General features: G+C 38.2%; 1 protein-coding gene across 1 annotated transcript in view; it reads left to right on the top strand.

The window, feature by feature from the left end:
* S1P (SITE-1 protease) overlaps positions 1-18,333 on the top strand; it is a 160,102-nt gene that overhangs the window by 55,098 nt on the left and 86,671 nt on the right. Inside the window, exon 5 of the mRNA XM_089786934.1 lies at positions 12,342-12,526. Coding sequence (XP_089643060.1) covers positions 12,342-12,526 — 185 coding nt within the window. The remainder of the gene's footprint in view (positions 1-12,341; positions 12,527-18,333) is intronic.

Raw genomic sequence — 18,333 nt, 5'->3', positions numbered from 1 at the left:
CACACCAACCAAGGAATCCCCTTAACTGAGTTAGGTTCACAGGAGTAGGCCACTCTACAATAGCACGAATTTTATCAGGATCCATCCGTACACCTTCTCGGCTGATAATATGACCTAAGTATAACAACTCAGTCATTCCCAAATCGCATTTGGATTCTTTGGCATACAAGGATTCTTCTTGCAAAGTCTTCAATACTGTTTCAAGATGCGCCATGTGCTCCTGCCATGTTCGACTGTATACCAAGATATCATCAAAGAATACCAACACGAATTTTCTCAGCTGATGATGGAAAACCTTGTTCATGGTAGACTGGAAAGTAGCTGGTGCATTGGTCAATCCAAATGGCATCACTACAAACTCAAAATGCCCACAGTGGCACCTGAATGCCGTCTTCTCAATGTCCTGTTCTCTGACTCTAATCTGGTGGTAACCGGATCTCAAATCAATCTTACTAAAGTAGCATGCCCCATGCAGTTCATCTATTAGCTCATCAATCCGTGGAATAGGATATCTATTCTTAATGGTTTTCTTATTTAGCATCCTGTAATCTATACACATCCGTAACGAACCATCTTTCTTCTTAACCAAAACTACTGAGGAAGCAAAAGGAGACTTACTAGGTCTGATGTGTCCCATTGCGAGAAGCTCCTTGATGGTTTTCTCTATCTCATCTTTAAGTCTTTTGGGATGCCTGTATGGAGTAATCATGACTGGTTTAGCGCCTTCTTCCAATTCGATGATGTGCTCGATCCCTCTATCAGGTGGTGTACCAGGTGGAATATCGCTGAATACCTTACTATACTTTTCCCTCAGTATCTGTATGTCGGGATGATATTCTGTCTTTGGTGGTTCCTCTCGTGTAGGCATGAGAGTACACATGGCTGCCCATTCGAGATCCTCATGTCTCACCAATCTTTCCAATCGTCTAAGAGAGATTGTTCGGATATCACTATTCCGAATAGCTCTCAATACATGCTGCCTCCCATCTACTTCGAACTTAATCTCCATGTCCCTGAGTCGAAAAGTAACTTCACCCAATAAACGTAACCATGTCATGCCTAAAACGATATCCAAATCACCCATATTGACCACGTGGTAATCCGCTTTGAACTCATAATTATTCAGGCGTAAAGGCATGTCTCTAACTATCTTGTTACACTTAAGAGTGTATCCGTCAGCAACCTGTACACGAAGACCTTCAAATTCTTCTGTCTTAATACCACGGCGCTCGACCAATCTTGCATCAATGAAGTTATGTGTAGCTCCGGTATCAACTAATGTAATCACCTTCTGCCCTGCTAGGACACCACGTAACCTGAAAGATCCTTCCTGTTGAATGCTAGACAAGCGCCCTTGCAGTAGATGCAATTCAGGTTCTTCTCTTTGTTCTGACTTTCCTGTCTCTTCCTCAGATTCTGAACCAGTATGTTCACCCTCTTTCTCCGTACTGTCGGAATCTGATTCCTCGTAATATGCCCACATAACTCTATTGGCTTTTCCTTTGGGTCGCAAGGGACAATCATGATCCCTGTCATATGGACCTTTGCAATAGAAGCATAGTTTCTTCCTTCGCAAGTCATTTAATGCTTCTGTATCTAGGGGTGTGGTAGATTTCCCTTTGGTTTCAATGCTCCTCCCTTTATTTTTATCAAACTTCCTGTTATCTTTGAAAGAGGTAGTGCTCCTGGGAGTGAACCGGCTAGAGGGAGCTGTAAGTTCCATACTTCGTGCTTTCCTCATGGCTTCCTGCAGTGTTGGTGGATCAAATGCCTTAATCCATCCCTTGAGGGGTTCAGACAATCCTTCGGTAAATAGGATAACTAACCTCCTTTCCGAAACATCTGGTACCATGACTGACAACCTCTGAAATTCACTAATATAAACCTCGATATTGCCAGTCTGTCTTAATTGTGCAAGGTCGCGAAAATAAATTTCTGGATCCTTCTTATCAAAACGTTCAACCAGTCTATCCACAAAGTCCTGGTATGATGTTACCTGATTGTGCTGTAAAGTAACCATTCCATGTGACCACCAGTCATGAGCTGTGCCTTCCAGATGCAAGGTAGCATATCTGATGGCATCTATTTCAGACATAGGCCTTAATGCTAGAAAGGTGTCCAACTTATGAATCCAAGCTTGTGCTGTCATCTGACCACTCCCATCGAAGAAAGGCAAAGTAAGTTTACTGACAGCTCGTTGTAACTCACTTTCATGACCTCCTCTAGGTCTCCTATTCTGGCGGCTATTCCTCATATGTTCTCTTCTTTGGTTTAGATATCGATCAAAGTTTAATAACTCACGCACATGCGGGGGTAATGCTTGCCATTCTGCTGTAGCAGCCCTAAGATCATCCTGAAAATCTTCTGGTGCATCATCTTCTCCTATCTCCTGAGCCTCTTCCCTTAGGAAGGTGGGACGAGTAGGTCTATTTGCTGTCCATGATCTGCGCCTAGGAGCACCTTGTGATCCTGCCACACTCCTATCATCGTGATCAGATGTGCCTCTTCCTTGATCTTGAATCCTGGGCTGAATAACTCTTTCCATTATGGTAGTCAAAGCCTGTAGTGTCTGAGTTATTTCCTGTTGTCCGTTAGTCATGGTTCTGTAAAATTCTCTGGTTTCATCATCGTCGACTCTGGGAAATCTTGGCGGACTCTGTCTTTCACCCATATCCCTGTTCTTGAATATGGTTCTCGAGTATAACTCCGGAAATTAAAGTACTTTTACCCAATCAGGATGGTAGGACTACTGCTCTGATACCACTGAAGTAACCCCTCTACTATATGGGTCAAAGAAGAGCAATACTGAATTGGATCGGTTGACAAAAGCTTACCAAGAACCTTTAGATTGTATTATGAAAGTGCCAACATGATGTAAATAAATCAACTAGCAATGTTCATGGAAGGATCTGATCCAAGTTTGAACAACAGAGCCCTGATGGAACAATATCTAAATGACACTGGTAATACTCAATGAGAATCAACTCTTACAAATTTTAAGAACAATTTAGATATATATAAAAATTAAAACCTGCCATCTTAAAATTGCTCCTTGCCTCTGTCGTCTGTATATCCACCTCGTCGCCTAATAGAATGACTGGAACTTGTTTCTGGTTGGCCTGCACAGGTGTTCTGCTCGGTGCTCGAATTCTCCCTGAATTTGATGTCTTCACGGGTTACCGGTAGCGGTGGTTACCATTCGAAATATTTCCTTCATATTCTAAGGAATTCAGCGCTTGAATTAAATGAGGGGCTTTTTCTACCGGATGGCCCGCTGATGGAGGAACGCGAAGTGCTACCTGTTTGATTCCTGAAAGAACTAGTTCCGGCAACGTTGGAAACTGCCGCCCTCCCTTATATCCGCCTGCGGTGAATACTTAATCAGATCCGCTCGCCTATACCCTGCCGTTAATGTGTGTCTGCAGCCTTGCTTTTTAACAGTAAGGATAGCAGTCAGCAACACAAATTCCGTCGGTTGTTTCAGAAGTTTCGAATTGGGGAAGGAAAACGCTCCCGTGAATGGCGAGCTTAAAAAAAAACGATTGCTTATCTCCAGAGGGAGGGAACCTCTCCACCACTGCAGTGACTTGTCCCTCCTAAGTAAATCCTTGATGCTGGCCCCAGGCCACGAATTCGCCCAACCTGAAATAGCTGGATGCTACCTCCAAGTGCAATAATTCGGGTGATATCTCACACCCTCAGAATTGCTTATCCATGAGAGTTATCGTTCTCACAGATAGATTGGAAATTTGCAGACCGAAGGCCACAAATTGCTCCAACATGAAAAATAATGAAATCCACAAAATTGCTTGCTTCCAAAAGGAACCCTATGCCCTCTATTTATCTCTTTGCCGGGAAGTTTCTGGAAATTATCCGGAATCATCTTGCACTACAAATATTAACTTTATAAAATTAAATAATTAACTTTATAAAGTTAGAATACAACCTTTATTTAATATTGGAATGAGTAGGCCCCGCTTACTTAATTGGAAGACAAAATCGACCCTCTTCCCATAATTATTTGCCTACGAGAGTCAATGATAGGCAAATCCCCTGTTATAATTATGTTGCTAAGAGAGGGACATGACAATGATGTATGACCAAAACCTCGATACTTCATTTTGGGCAGAAGCTTCAAGAACAGTTGCCTACATACAAAATAGATGTCCCCATTCACATTGCCTTATCAAATGATTGGTTTGAAAACTAGAACTTTGCACTCATGGATTGGACGTCCTAAGTAGCATCGAAGTACCCCATTGAACTCATTTAATTTATCAACCAGGGACGTAGACTTGAAATGGTATCTACAAAAGTATATGCTCTAAACCCTCCTTCTTGTTATTACTAATCTATGAGAATGAAAATTCTAGATTGATTGGAAATGGAAGTATTGAATGTAAGTACAAAATTAAGCGATTAATCTAAAGTGCAGGAAATAAAATACAAACAGGTTTGCCTTTGCTGCAAGAACAACCAGTAGTTCTAATACCAATGGCTGCAGGAGCAACAAAGTTCTATCTAGTCCAAAAACATTGAAAACTACCACTAACTAGGTTCACTCACTAAGTGGCCCCCCTTGGATGAGTGAATGAATATAAACTCAAGTTAAAGTGCTAGGAAATAATAGTGTCATCTTTATTAATATATAACCATTAACAGTACAAACTGAAAATAATAGAATATATATTGAATGTGTTATGAATGCAATCAACTCTCCACTTATTGAGGTTCGAATTAACAACTTATTTATAACATCAAAGGAAAACTATCTTCCCTAAATCTAGGATCCTGCAACAACAAGGATTTAGCAACATCATCAATGAAATACAACAACATAGAACATGTTCTTCCTGATTGAACAAGTCTTCATCAAATGTAGCACGCCATAAATCTGGATTTGTTCTTGAGCAGTCGGTAGTTGTATTGACCTGATCTTCAACTGAACCGTTGGCATGGGGCAGCTACACGAGTCTGTTATTACTTCCCTTGATTGCGCTCCTAATTCTCATTCACTTGTTCCTGCAAGAGATTAGTACACATGCTAGATATCGAAACATATATCTATCTCAATAACTCATAGAAAACATTAAATGCACAGATAGACTAATCATTGCTCATGACATATGGCCACATAAACCTAGCCCATAAAAGTTGAAAGGAAGAAAGTATTCTATCTATCATTATATACACATATGATCCCATTTATCACATATAACTTCCAATAATAGCATTATTTTCATAAAACCATATGATGTCATCAAAACCATAGCAGAGCATAGTAATTATAGGTTTATATCATAGTTACACCACCCTGGGGGACGGGGGGACGGCGAAACAGGTGGACAAGTTTCCGGGACGGGGGGACAGAGGGGCCTTAATTTGGGGACGGCAGGGGGACGGTGGGGGGACGGCGGCAGGGGACAAGAGGGGTGTATATATCTATGCATATGGTATTTAAAAATGTTAGTTATGAAAATATGTATTGCAATATAGGATGTAAAGATGTAAAAGAGTGAAGACTTGAAACATTGCATTGAATTGGAACATCGAATATTAAACATAAATAGTCGAATTTGCAAATAGTGAATAGCAGGATGTCCCCCATCCTCGGTGGAGGTGGTGGAATCTAGTGGCACCGCTGGGGACGGGGAGACGGAGTCCCCAAGTCTCCGGTGCGTTGAAGTCTCCGAGACATCGGGCAAAAAGGGGGGGGACGCGTCCCCGTGTTACTATGGTTTATATTGAGTATATAATAAAAAGTCTTTTGAACTTAAAAGGAATCCCCTTCAAATAACCATAAAACCTATAAAACTATGCTATTTCATAGCCCCATCACAAATCTTGATAACAAAACACCAAAAGAGATTTTTACCATAATAAAACCTAATATAAGTCATCTAAGGATATATGGTTGCCCAATATACATACATGTACCTAAGGAAAAATGGACAAAATTAGAACTGTGGGAGAAAATGGGATCTTTGTAGGTTACAGTGAAACTTCTAAATCTGCAGAATATACCTTCCTGAACAAGGCCAAGTAGAGCTAAGCAGAGATGTTATCTTCGAGGAAGACAATGCCTTCAAAAAGTCAACAAGCTCAAATGAGTTGGAAATTCAAGACTCACCTAAAACATGTAGGAAGAACCTACTTTTGAGCCTCGTAGGGAGGAACTGAAAGAAACCTCTAATGAAATTCATACTGATCTTGAGATTCAGAGGGAGCATCAAAAGGAAAATAAAAATATTAACAAAAGGAAACAACCATTTTGGGCTTAGAAGGTTGTTGAGGAAGCTGAAAATTTTGCAACACGCAAAGGCACTTTTAGAGAGAGTAAGAGGCCTAACATATAATCAAACTATATAGCTTTAATGAACGAGATTATAAACTCAGAACCTACTAGTGTTATTGAAGTCCTTAAACATGAATTATAGAAAGATGCCATGACAGAAGACTATCAATCCATTCTGAAAAACGATGTATGAGATATAGTACCTAGACATGAAGGGAAATCTATTCTCTCCTCTAAGTGTGGCTATTCAAAATTAAACATGCTGCAGACGACAATATAGAAAATCATAAGGCACATTTTGTTGCAAGAGGACTTTTAGAAAAGGAAGGAATTGACTACAAGGAGACATTTGCACCTGTTGCCAGATATACTTCCGTTAGAGTAGTTATAACCATTGCTACAACTAAGGGCTGGAAGATACACCAAATGGATGTAAAAACTGCATTCTTGAATGAGACTATTGAAGAGGAAGTCTACCTAGAACAACATGAAGGTTTTGTGATTCATAATGCAACATTCCATGTGTGCAAATTAAAGAAAGCCTTGTACGTACTGAAACAGGCTCCCCAAGCTCGGTACGAGAGAATTGACAACTATCTTATCAGATTAGGTTTCTTAAAGAACGATGCAGATCCAAATTCTTACTTCAAAATTATTAAAGGTGATATGATAATATTAATTCTATATGTTGATGACTTGCTGATTAAAGGGAAGATCACCTCATTGTTCAATGCAAGAAAGATTTGGCTTCAAAATTTGATATGAAGGATTTGGGTATTTTACACTACTTTCTGGGATTGGAAGTCTGGCATAAACTTGATGGTATTCTTTTGAATCAAGGAAAATACACTGTTGATATTCTGAAAAGATTTGGAATGCTAAATTGTAGGCCTATGTCCACACCCATGGAAACAAACTTTGCATAAGCTAAAAGAGGCAGCAACAAAATCCATATTTGCAGATCCTACGTACTTGGTCAACACATGACCTGAAGTTTGCTATGTAGTGAATACCTTAAGTTAGTTTATGTGTGAACCATGTGAAATACACCTTCTTGCTACTAAACACATATTGAGGTACCTACAGGGTTCTATTGGATATGGGCTGAAATATAAAAATGTTGATCTAGACTTATATGGATACACAGGTTCAAATCGGGTCAGAAGTGTGACTTATTGAAAGAGCGCATTTGGATGTTGTTTTAGTTTGGGATCAACCATGATATCTTGGATAAGTATGAAACAGTCTTCTGTAGCACAAAGTTCTACTAAAGCATAATACATTGTAGCCGCCATAGGAGCTAGAGAAGCAAGATGGCTTTGAAAGTTGATTGTGGGATTATTTGGAAAATCCTTGAAACCTACTACTATCCACTGTGACAATCAAAGTTGCATTATGCTCTCAGTGGATCTTGTTTTCCATGATCGATCCAAGCATATAGAGATCCCTTATCACCACGTAAAGGATATGGTTGAATGGAAAGCAATCCGATTGGAATATATTTGTGCAAATGATCAAACAACAGACATTCTTACCAAGCCTCTTCCCAACATTAATGTGGAGCACTCTAGAAATAAACTTAGTATGGTTGAAATGTAATTCATTGAGACTAAATCTCAATTATTTTTCTATTTGTACTAAAATATATTAAAGATGTTTAATGTGTAACTCTTTTGTCATATGTTTGACTATGACTTGGGCCTCCCCTGTGTATATTATTGAAAGGCGACGATCTTTTTGATAATGCACACTTTGTATTCAACATTGTAAGTTGACGACTTTACGATGTTTACTATCATGACGAATATCATGCTAACTTGGTATTCATGGGAATGTGTTGATAGTTAATATCTCTTGGAATAGTTGATATATTAGAACAAATAGGAAAAAAATTGAGATTTAGTCTCAATGAACTGATACACATGTGATGTGATGTCGGTACACATACTATAACTAGGATATGCAAATATCATGCTGACTTGATACTTTGTATGCTCCTTAATATCACGTGCTAGGTGGTATCTAAACTAGTTCACACTTTGTATTCTTCCCTAGCTAAGAGGGAGTGTTTAAGATATAGTAGTGTCGGTCAGAATTGACGGACAGACCTGACAACTATTCATGTGTACATGTATGTGTATCAGTTCCCTTGGTGAACTGATACACATACATATACACCAACATAAACAATATTCTTACCATTTGCAAATCGTCCTTGCAATTAACCGACCACCCATATCATGCTAAGTGAAATCTGATCATTCACTCTTGAACAAACATTATAATTTGCCAGATCGGTCATGCACTGGATAGAGTCTATGATCATTGCATTATTCTGATCAGCGATTATGTTTGATAAAGTAATAACTATTGATTAAGATCTATGTCTATATTAGTTTGTTAGTTAGTTATCACCCGATTAGGATCGAGACTTTTGGATTGTAAATCAAATCCTACCAACGTGTTTCTTAGGGTTGAATAGACACATTTGCTCTTGATCGGCTATTGGTAGGTATATTTATATGATCAAATGCAAGAGATATGAACCATTGGAAATCATAAATAGTTCTGTCTCTGCAGATCGAACTTGGGTATATACCAGTCATATCATCATCAAGACTTATACACTAAATCTGAATATATTCTGATATAATTACACAGTCTGAATTACTATTACCTGCAAATATAATACTGAGATCAGTACTCTGCAGTCTCTAATATCACAGTCTGATATAGGTTTAACTATCATTTACACAAATGAATAAGTCAAATTGGAGATTTCTATTATATGAAAACATATCATAGAGATGATTGTAATGAGTAGCATGATCTTGAAGTAAGTACAAAATGCCAAAATGCATTTAAGTGATGGTAGACCTTTATTCATACCCAAACTCCTCATCATTTTCATTCCCAAACTCCTCATCATTGGAACCACAAGACTCCTTATGGTCAAGCTGTGCCAAGCTAACACCAACCAGCTCTATCTGAAATTGTTGCATCCTAATCAATATATGCTGGTTTCTTTGGTTCTACATCCCATTGCGTTGCTACACTTTCTTCGTACACAAGTGTCTTGCAATCAATGAGACACAAAGTACTATGTAGAACCACAAGTGTTTGTACTCTCCTATAGATAAGTTTGTTTCTCATAAGATTGTGGATGAAGCTATAACTAAGATAGAAATCAAATGGCTAGAGTGGTAGTCAAAGCTTTTGTTCCATAGTTGTTCCACCATAAAGTGAGTCCTATTGTGCCATGGTTGCCATATTTGTCTTGGCTGCCTTAGAATAAATCCTCAGAGTTGTAAATTTGGTCGACTCAGTACGAGTTGTGCTGGCATCAAAAGGGTCATACATTTTCTTAATGCACCCAAAGAGCCATGCCTTCATCTCAACATCTTACATTAGTGTAGCTCTACCAAGCCTAGTCTTGTGCTAAAGATTCAACGACATAGGAAGACATGTGCAAGGGAGAGTTGAGCCATTCACGTCTCCTCTTTCCTACATATCTGCATACCCATATCCTATATCTATATGGGTGAGAGGAGCCCTGAACTATCTAGATGTCGATAGGACGAGCTGGGAGTGGAGTCTTTGACTACTATACTCATTGTCCTTGACTTCCTACTGATCAGCGGATAGGCAACACCATATAGACAAGGATGATCCCACATGAAGAGCCATTAGTGAATTGGTGGATGAGAACACCACGCATCCACTGCAGGTGGGAGGAGAGGCCCTTAATGATTGGAAAACTTGATCAAAGATGGAGACTATATTTGAGATCTCTCCCAAACCCATATCTCTTTATTATATCTTTCACTCTCCTCCCTTGCTTTGTGCTAGACATGGCCCATCGATTCTAATCTATTCTCATAACTATTAGTTGCAATGACTATTGCAACTTGAGCATTCTCCTCAAAAGAATGAAATAGGATGCATATTTAGTTAAAACATGTTTCAAGAGCTCCTTAGAAAAAGCTCCTAAAGAGTGCATGTGAATTGTGCAGTTTGCAGATAAACATTTGCTCTTTGCTTGTATCAGTAACAACTGCTCTAGTCCACTCAATTCTCCCCATATGTCCTTAAGTGCACTGTTTGTGGTGCGCACATGGAGTCCAAATATGTTTGTAAGATACATCAATAAGTTTCCCTGCAACATTGCATACATGTGCTTTAGTTTTTCAATCCACTTTACAATTAACCGACTGAAAAAAGTATGGGCTCTCTATACATGTAGCCATGATAGTGATGAATGGATGATGGCTAATTTTTGTTTACCCATCCATGAATATTTTGCGCCTAGTCTCTTCCAACATTCCTTCATATTCTTGATTAACGCATTGTTTTTGAAATAGTTTTTATACAAGACCATGGTTTTCATTTTGGTCTTACTTAGTGGCACATATGATAGCCCTCCCCTTGCTACCATCAACATCATATGCTTACAATAAGGAGATTTTGCTGCATAAAATGGGATGCTATTGGCAAAGAGGAATTTGCTAATGGCATCATCTATCTGCACACACGAAGTCCAAATATGTTTGTAAGACACATCAATAAGTTTCCCTGCAACAATGCATACACATGCTTTAGTTTTGCAATCCACTGTACAATTAATTGACCAAAAAAAGTATGGGCTCTTCATACATGTAACCATGATAGTGATGAGTGGACAATGGCTAATTTCTGTTTACCCATCCAACGTTCCTTCATATTCTCCATTAACACATTTTTTTGAAATAGTTCTTATACAAAGCCATGGTTTTCAATTTGGTCTTATCTAGTGGCATGTATGATAGCCCTCCCCTTACTACCATCAACATCATATGCTAAGAATAATGAGATTTTTGCTGCAAAAAATGGGATGCTATTGGCAAAGAAGAACTTGCTAATGGCATCATCTATCTCATCCTTCAGCTACACATTGAACAAATTGGTTGTGGGGTTACTTTGTGACTTTCATTTCCCCTTACAGCCTCTTGCATGGAAACAACAGTGGAGGAACTTGTCATTACTCCCACTCTTGTCTGCAAATTATGACTAGAACTCTAAGACTGCCTGTGTTAAACATGTGTCCTATGAGACAAAGTAGTAGGCATAGGTGTAGTTGAAGTGTCAATAGGAATACCTTGAAGTTGGTTTATCTCAACTCTTTGATGTTTTTTGCTTGATCCTAAAAAGAACATCTATCCACACCTTTTCTTCAAATAAATACCTTTCTAGACCACAAAAGTTGCATTTCCACTTCCTTGTGCCACCACTGTTCAGCCCGTGGGTGAACGGGAAAGAAACATATAATGATTTAACAAAGTAAAATACTATTCATTCATCAAATGCTTTTTGTACATAACAATGTTCCATACAATGATGATTTCAAATACATAAGTGAAAGCCACATTTATAATACCTGAAATGGTGCTAATGAAACGACAACTGTGTCCACACAAAGGTTTTGAGGCCTATGCGGTACAAGATGTGAAAGTTCTGGGCTGCCTCCTGCTCACTTTCTAGAATTTCTGTTTCGTCGTCCTCATTCGTTTTCCGGTTGTCTAGTACGGTTATTCCCATTACACATTCGCAGACGATCAATTTGTGAACATTACTGTATTCTCTTTTGGTATTTTAATTGAAACGTAAGGATAATTATTTTATAATTGTAGCTTTTCAAAAGCAACTTAACAATTTTTATGAGTTTTAGGGAGTATCTTAGAAATTCATAAATTGGTGGATTAGAAAACAGAATCAACTATAGTTCCTTAGTAATTTCATAAGTTCTGAGTTTCTATTTTTGAAATCTATATTTTGTGAAAATCAAATGAAATCCTGCTTCCTGGTTATCTTGTATAGGATTCCGATTTACTCATGTTCTTTTCTCTCGCACCATAATTTTCACAGCACATTGACTAGTATTGTTGGTACTTCAAAAATTTGAGATGACATATCATGTTACTGGTGGCCTTATTGTGATATTAAATGCAACTAAATCGTGAAAACACATTTTAGAGAGTTATTTTATGTTTTCATTTTAAATTTAGTGCAGGTATGGGAAATAACTGCAAATAAGATTATCATGGTATCAGCTATTGGAAATGACGGTCCTCTTTATGGTACACTAAATAATCCAGCAGATCAAAATGATGTTATAGGGGTTGGTGGAATCGATTATGATGACCATATTGCTTCATTTTCGTCTCGTGGCATGAGTACATGGGAGATTCCTCATGGGTATGTTTCATCTTTTATTTATTATTTTGCTAGAAAGCTCCGGAGGTTGTTGTTTCTATTCTAGTTTAATTTTCTCTTTCCTGCATTGGCATTCATCAAATTGGTGCTACTGTCTACATTTTGCTGCAAGTGATATATTTGGGCTTTGAACACTATAAAACTAGCGTTGAAACTGGAAGAATATTCATAAGAGGTTAAGCTCATTTGTAGTCCAACATGCAATAACTTGTGTTTTTATTAATATATTCAAGCTAGCTGACCTATATCAAGACTTAAAAATTTAATTAAGAAGAACAAATATTGCGAGTCTAAAAGAACTATGACAGCAATGCCATGTTACTATGGATTAATTCTGTATTTTGTAAATGACTATGGACAGAATCAGCTAGATAAGGTGCACATCAATTGCTTGGAAATTTTTTCTTGTTTTTTGGAAGGATCGCCTTGAATAATTCCAAGGCATATATGGAAAGTAAAGATGAAAATGAGTTGAACACTTGAAATTGTTATAATCTATTTTCCATGATGTGCCATTTCCAGTACAGGGATGGCATGATCGCAGTAAAATTGTACACATTAAATAAACAATGGTATAACTGCAGCAATATAACATAACACTATTCAAATGATGCCTTCTGAAGACTATATGCCAACAACTTTGCATAAGGAAATTGTTTGTTTGCACTTCTTACACAATACCATACTGCACCTGACCATGGCCAATGCACCTTTAATCTCTCTTGCAACCAACAGTAATAACTGACTTGAATAACATATCAAGACTTTTGAGGTTTGAGACTTCTTTGAACATTGAAACGAGGAATCCAAAGTATGCTTGTTAGTTTAATTATCATTTAACTTATATTTTTAACTGTGATTTGAATTATGATATACTTATTGAAATGATTGAGATTATCAATTAGTGACAGGGGAATACTCCTTAAGTAAGAGATTACAAAAAAAAAAAAAAATCCCCAACGGAAATGGTGGAGAATTAAAGAGCGAATAGAAAATTACTAAAAGTAACTAAACAACTTAAATGACCAATACAAGTTAAATATACCAATATTATATGCCCTCCCTTAATGATCATTTCACGAAGTATGTTACAGAAGATTTGACATGGTCTGCTGTTCTTTTGACCATGAATGCATACAAGTCTAAGTCTTCTGAATTCTTTTCTACACTGTCTTTTGTTGAGACCCACCATAGTTGAACTTTTGGTCAGCTAATTGCTTTCTGCAGAACTTCTTCATATGACCAAGTTTACTATAATAGTGACGTGATAAATTTTAGATTCTTTGCTGACTCATTGGATTTGCTTTGTCTTTTCTGCTAATTGGACTTGCTTTTGCCTTTGTCCTTGGCAGTAAAACTATTCCACATTGGCCACTTCGCTGTTGCTACCAAATTGTTGCAACCATACTTGAACTTTTGATCAGCTAATTGCTTTCTGCAGAACTTCTTCATATGACCAAGTTTACTATAATAGTGACGTGATAAATTTTAGATTCTATGCCGAATCATTGGATTTGCTTTGTCTTTTCTATTGATTGGACTTGCCTTTGCCTTTGTCCTTGGCAGTAAAACTATTCCACGTTGGCCACTTCACTGTTGCAACCAAATTATTGCTATTTCCACCTATCCTGTTGTAAGAGCTTGTTGCACAAATCATCAAAATTAAAATCAACATTGGTAGAGGTGATGTTGAAAGCTTCGATGTAGTGTGCATAGGATCGTGGTAAGCATTTCATCATGAAAATCACCATATCTTCTTTTTGCAGCTTGGCGAACAATGGCTTCCAATTGGTTGCAATTGTCTTTGACCTTCATTAAATGACCCTGCAAAGAGATCTTATCTTTCATCATAATCGAGAACTTAGTTTTTAGTATGAAAGCTGTACCTTTTTCTGATGTCTTGTGGAGATCCTTCAAGTTACTCCAGATCTTTGTAATGGTCTTGCTAGACAACACTTCCGAAAGCATTTCATTGGTGACAGATAATTTGAGTAGCATAACACTTTATGGTTACACTCATCGAACTTGTCTTGGTCTTTACCCACAACCGTTGGATGAGTTGATTTAGCAAGCACAAGCTAATCAAGACACTGATATTCAAAATTCGTGAACCTGTGTTGTTTCTAGGTATTATAATTCTTGTCATTGAGTCTCTGGCTTCCTTCTAATATGCTTTGACTTGACATGAAATACTGGATTCTCTGTGAGTTTAATGTATCTCTGATTATCACAGATTATCTCCGTAGGCCTCATTCCTAACCAAATAAACCAACTAGTAACTCATGAAGCTCAATAGCCTCACTACTGGTCTGACTGGCTGCATATACTCAGCCTCAGCAGAGCTGAAAGCCACTGACTTCTATTTCTGTCTAAACCAAGACACAACCGTAACCAACCAATCTAACTCCGTCACCCTTGACATAGTTCATTCCATAATCCACTATGCTTGCTATGCGTGTTTTGCTGCAATCCAGTCCACTCTCCTAGGTTCCACCACGTACTGACAGAGAATGTTCACAACAGAATAAATGTTTGGTCATAGTGTTGACCAGATACAACAAAGAGCCATTCAAACAATGATACAAAGTGGGATCCACCTCCACTATGTACTGACTGAGTGTGTCGGCAGTAAAACAAATGTCCAGTCTAGTGTCAATTGAACACATCAAAGAGCCAGTCAATTGACAATACAAAGTGGAATCCAACAATTCTGACTCAAATTTTTTGAATTACTCAACTTCTTCGAGTTGGTATAGGTTTGTAATCTTCCATATGAAATCTCCCCCAAATGTCTGCAACATACTTTCCCTGCCCCAAAAAGACGTGCACATGCTCCTGTTGAACCTCCAATCCAAGAAATAATGTACCAATCCTATGTCCATCTTTAACTTTGAAACAAGACTTTTCTTGCAACTAGCTATGCTTCCAACTCTTGTACCGAACAATTACAATTCATCAACATATTGTACCAGAATGAGTAGATCGTCGCCAATCACTATCTAGTAGAAATTCAAATTTTCCTTACTCTTCTCAAAGCCCATCTGCTGCAAGTAAGAATCAATCCTAGCATACGAAGCTCGTGGCTTGCTTCAGGTTATATAGAGCCTTCTTCAAATAAAACGCGTGAGTTTGTCAAGCTGCTCAAATCCCTGTGGTTGCTCGATGTATAGCTCCTCCTCTAGGAAATTGTTCAGAAAAAATGTCCTCACATCTATCTGATGAATACTCCAACCCATCTTTGTTGCAATGGCTATGCTATTGGAGCAAAGGTCTTATTGTAATCAATTTCTTCCACTTGAGAGAATCTCCTAGCTGCAAATCAAGCCTGATACTGTTTTATGCTACCATCTGCGACATATTTGATCCTATTCAACCACTTGGAACTCACTATTGACCTCCCCTCTAGTCTAGGCACAGCCTCCCAAACATCATTCTTCATGATGGTGTCATACTCCTACCCTATGGCATCCCTCTAAACACTCTGATCTGTTGCCTCCTCGACATTTGAAGGCTCAAAATCTATGATGTCTGTCACCATGGCCAAATAACTAGAAAACCTCTCAGCTGCTCAACTCTAACCATGTTGTGGCTCACTGAGTGACTCTTTGGGCTATTTGTGGGATGTCTTGAAGACATCTCGATCAACTCTTCCCTAGAGTGACCTTTTGTGGATCAACATCCTCATGCCCCCAACCTTCTGTGTGGGCCTAGTCATATGAGATGCACCTCTAGATCTTGTACCAAATATACCTAAACCCTGTGAATTTTTACTTGCACCTATACTAGGTGAACCTCTAACTCCTAAACTCTGTGTCCTTGAATCCCGGGACTATGTTCCTTGTGATGTACTATCCTTAACCTATGGAACATGATCATCGCTGTCTCTCAACTCACATTACAGCCTGAAGGCTCGCTCCCCCTCAAATCTGATATCCCTCCTCAAACAATCTTGCTCTGTGATGGTATGTAAATCCGATAGGCCTTTGAGGTCTCACTGTAGCCTACAAGAATATCCTTCTTTGTAGTGGGCCCCACCTTCGTCCTCTACTTTGAAGGGACATGTATGTCACACACCCAAAGATGCAAATGTCTCCAATATTTGGCCTCCTACTAGTGGAAGCTTCCTGAGGAGTCCTGCTACCAAATCCCTTACGGGGCTTCTTTTCTGAAGGTAATCTGTTGTATTACAAGGCTCAACCCATAAGAAAAGTGGTAAACCTTAATGATGTATCATAGCGTGATTTGCCTCATGAATTGCTCAGTTCTTTCTTTCTCCAACCCCAATTCATTGAGGTTTATAACGTACTGTAAGCTCCCTCCCGATGCCCTCCTATTTCAATTGTCTACAAATTCATTTGAGGTGTACTCACCTCCATTATCCAAGCATAGGATTTTGATCTTCTTTTTAATGTTGCTGAATTGTGGGACTTCTCTGGGCATTCCCCAGTATGAAATGTGCCGGAATCTGATTCTGAAACAAATTTCCCGTGGGTACACATCTGGGATTTGTGTTTTTACATGCCAAAATGTTTAGTGATTCTAGTTTGATCTTGTAGATAATTCAAAGACCTCGATTGCTGATTAGCAAACTTTGAACTTATCTCTCATGAGATTCTAACTTGATCTTTTTGATACAGAAACCTGAATCTAAATTAGAATGATATGTTTTACAATTTGAAATCTGTAATGTTTTTTTCTTAATATCTGTAGGTATATGACATTTTAAACTTCTCTATTTTTGTAATGGTTTTGTTTTATTTACACACACACACACACAGAGGTGTATATATATATAAACATACCAAAAACATACCCATGTATCCATACCCATTCCCAATTTGGCAACTTAGCTTCTTGATTGTTTGGTTCTTCACAAAAGTTTTGAATTCTTGAAACCGTTTTGAAGACCTCATCCTTGATATTCAAGAAGAAGATCCAGGTCCTCTTGGAGTAGTCATCAATGAAGGTCACCTAGTACTTGTGACCACTCAAGGAAATTGTAGACATGGGCCAACATACGTCAGAATGTACCAAATCTAAAATGTCTGCTAATCTACAGCAGCTAATTCATCCCATACTTGAGATATCTTGGTGAGCTGTGAGGTGATTGTATCGGACCATCATTTTAGTACCTCTCAATTTCTCTGAGTACCATTTTCCTGTTTTACCCTGCATTTTGATAAAGATCATTAAGGCCTCCCACATTTCATATGCGTAAGCCTTGGTACTTACGTGAGGTATGATGTGGTCTTTCACGGCATCTAAAATTAACCTTTGACTTGAGATTTTTCTTCACGAAATCTGCAAGTAATGCTAGATCCTGAGGTATTGTTTCAGTTTTCTCCACAATATCCCACAGTTAGCTCTCCAAGATTAAGGTGATTCTAACCTTCGAGGCACTCCAATTTTCTACTCTAGTCAATCTGTCCTCATACCAAAGTCCGGAAGAAGTCTTGATTGTCAACTCTTCTATGGAGAAGAACAGTTTGCAAAAAAGAAAAGAAAGAGAACCACAATTCTGTTCTTTGTAACAGATTTAATGTGTCAAAATTTCCAATCCAAATTGAATGCGAAGTTTCAAACCCTTATGCCTTCAGTATCTCTAATATAATATTAATTTTTGTGTTGAAATTAATGTGATTAACTGGATTGCTCACTATCACAATAATCTGCTCTATTTTCACATATTTTAAGTTCAAAAAGAAACACTGAAATGATTAAACAATGGTGTCCAAAAACAAGAACTAACATAAATCTGAAACACTACATGAGATGGAAAATGATTAAAC

Source organism: Cupressus sempervirens, chromosome 6, assembly GCF_028749045.1.
Source record: "Cupressus sempervirens isolate cs-2001-9-10 chromosome 6, ASM2874904v1, whole genome shotgun sequence".
Taxonomy (NCBI): domain Eukaryota; kingdom Viridiplantae; phylum Streptophyta; class Pinopsida; order Cupressales; family Cupressaceae; genus Cupressus; species Cupressus sempervirens.
This window is presented reverse-complemented; position numbering and strand designations above follow the sequence as displayed.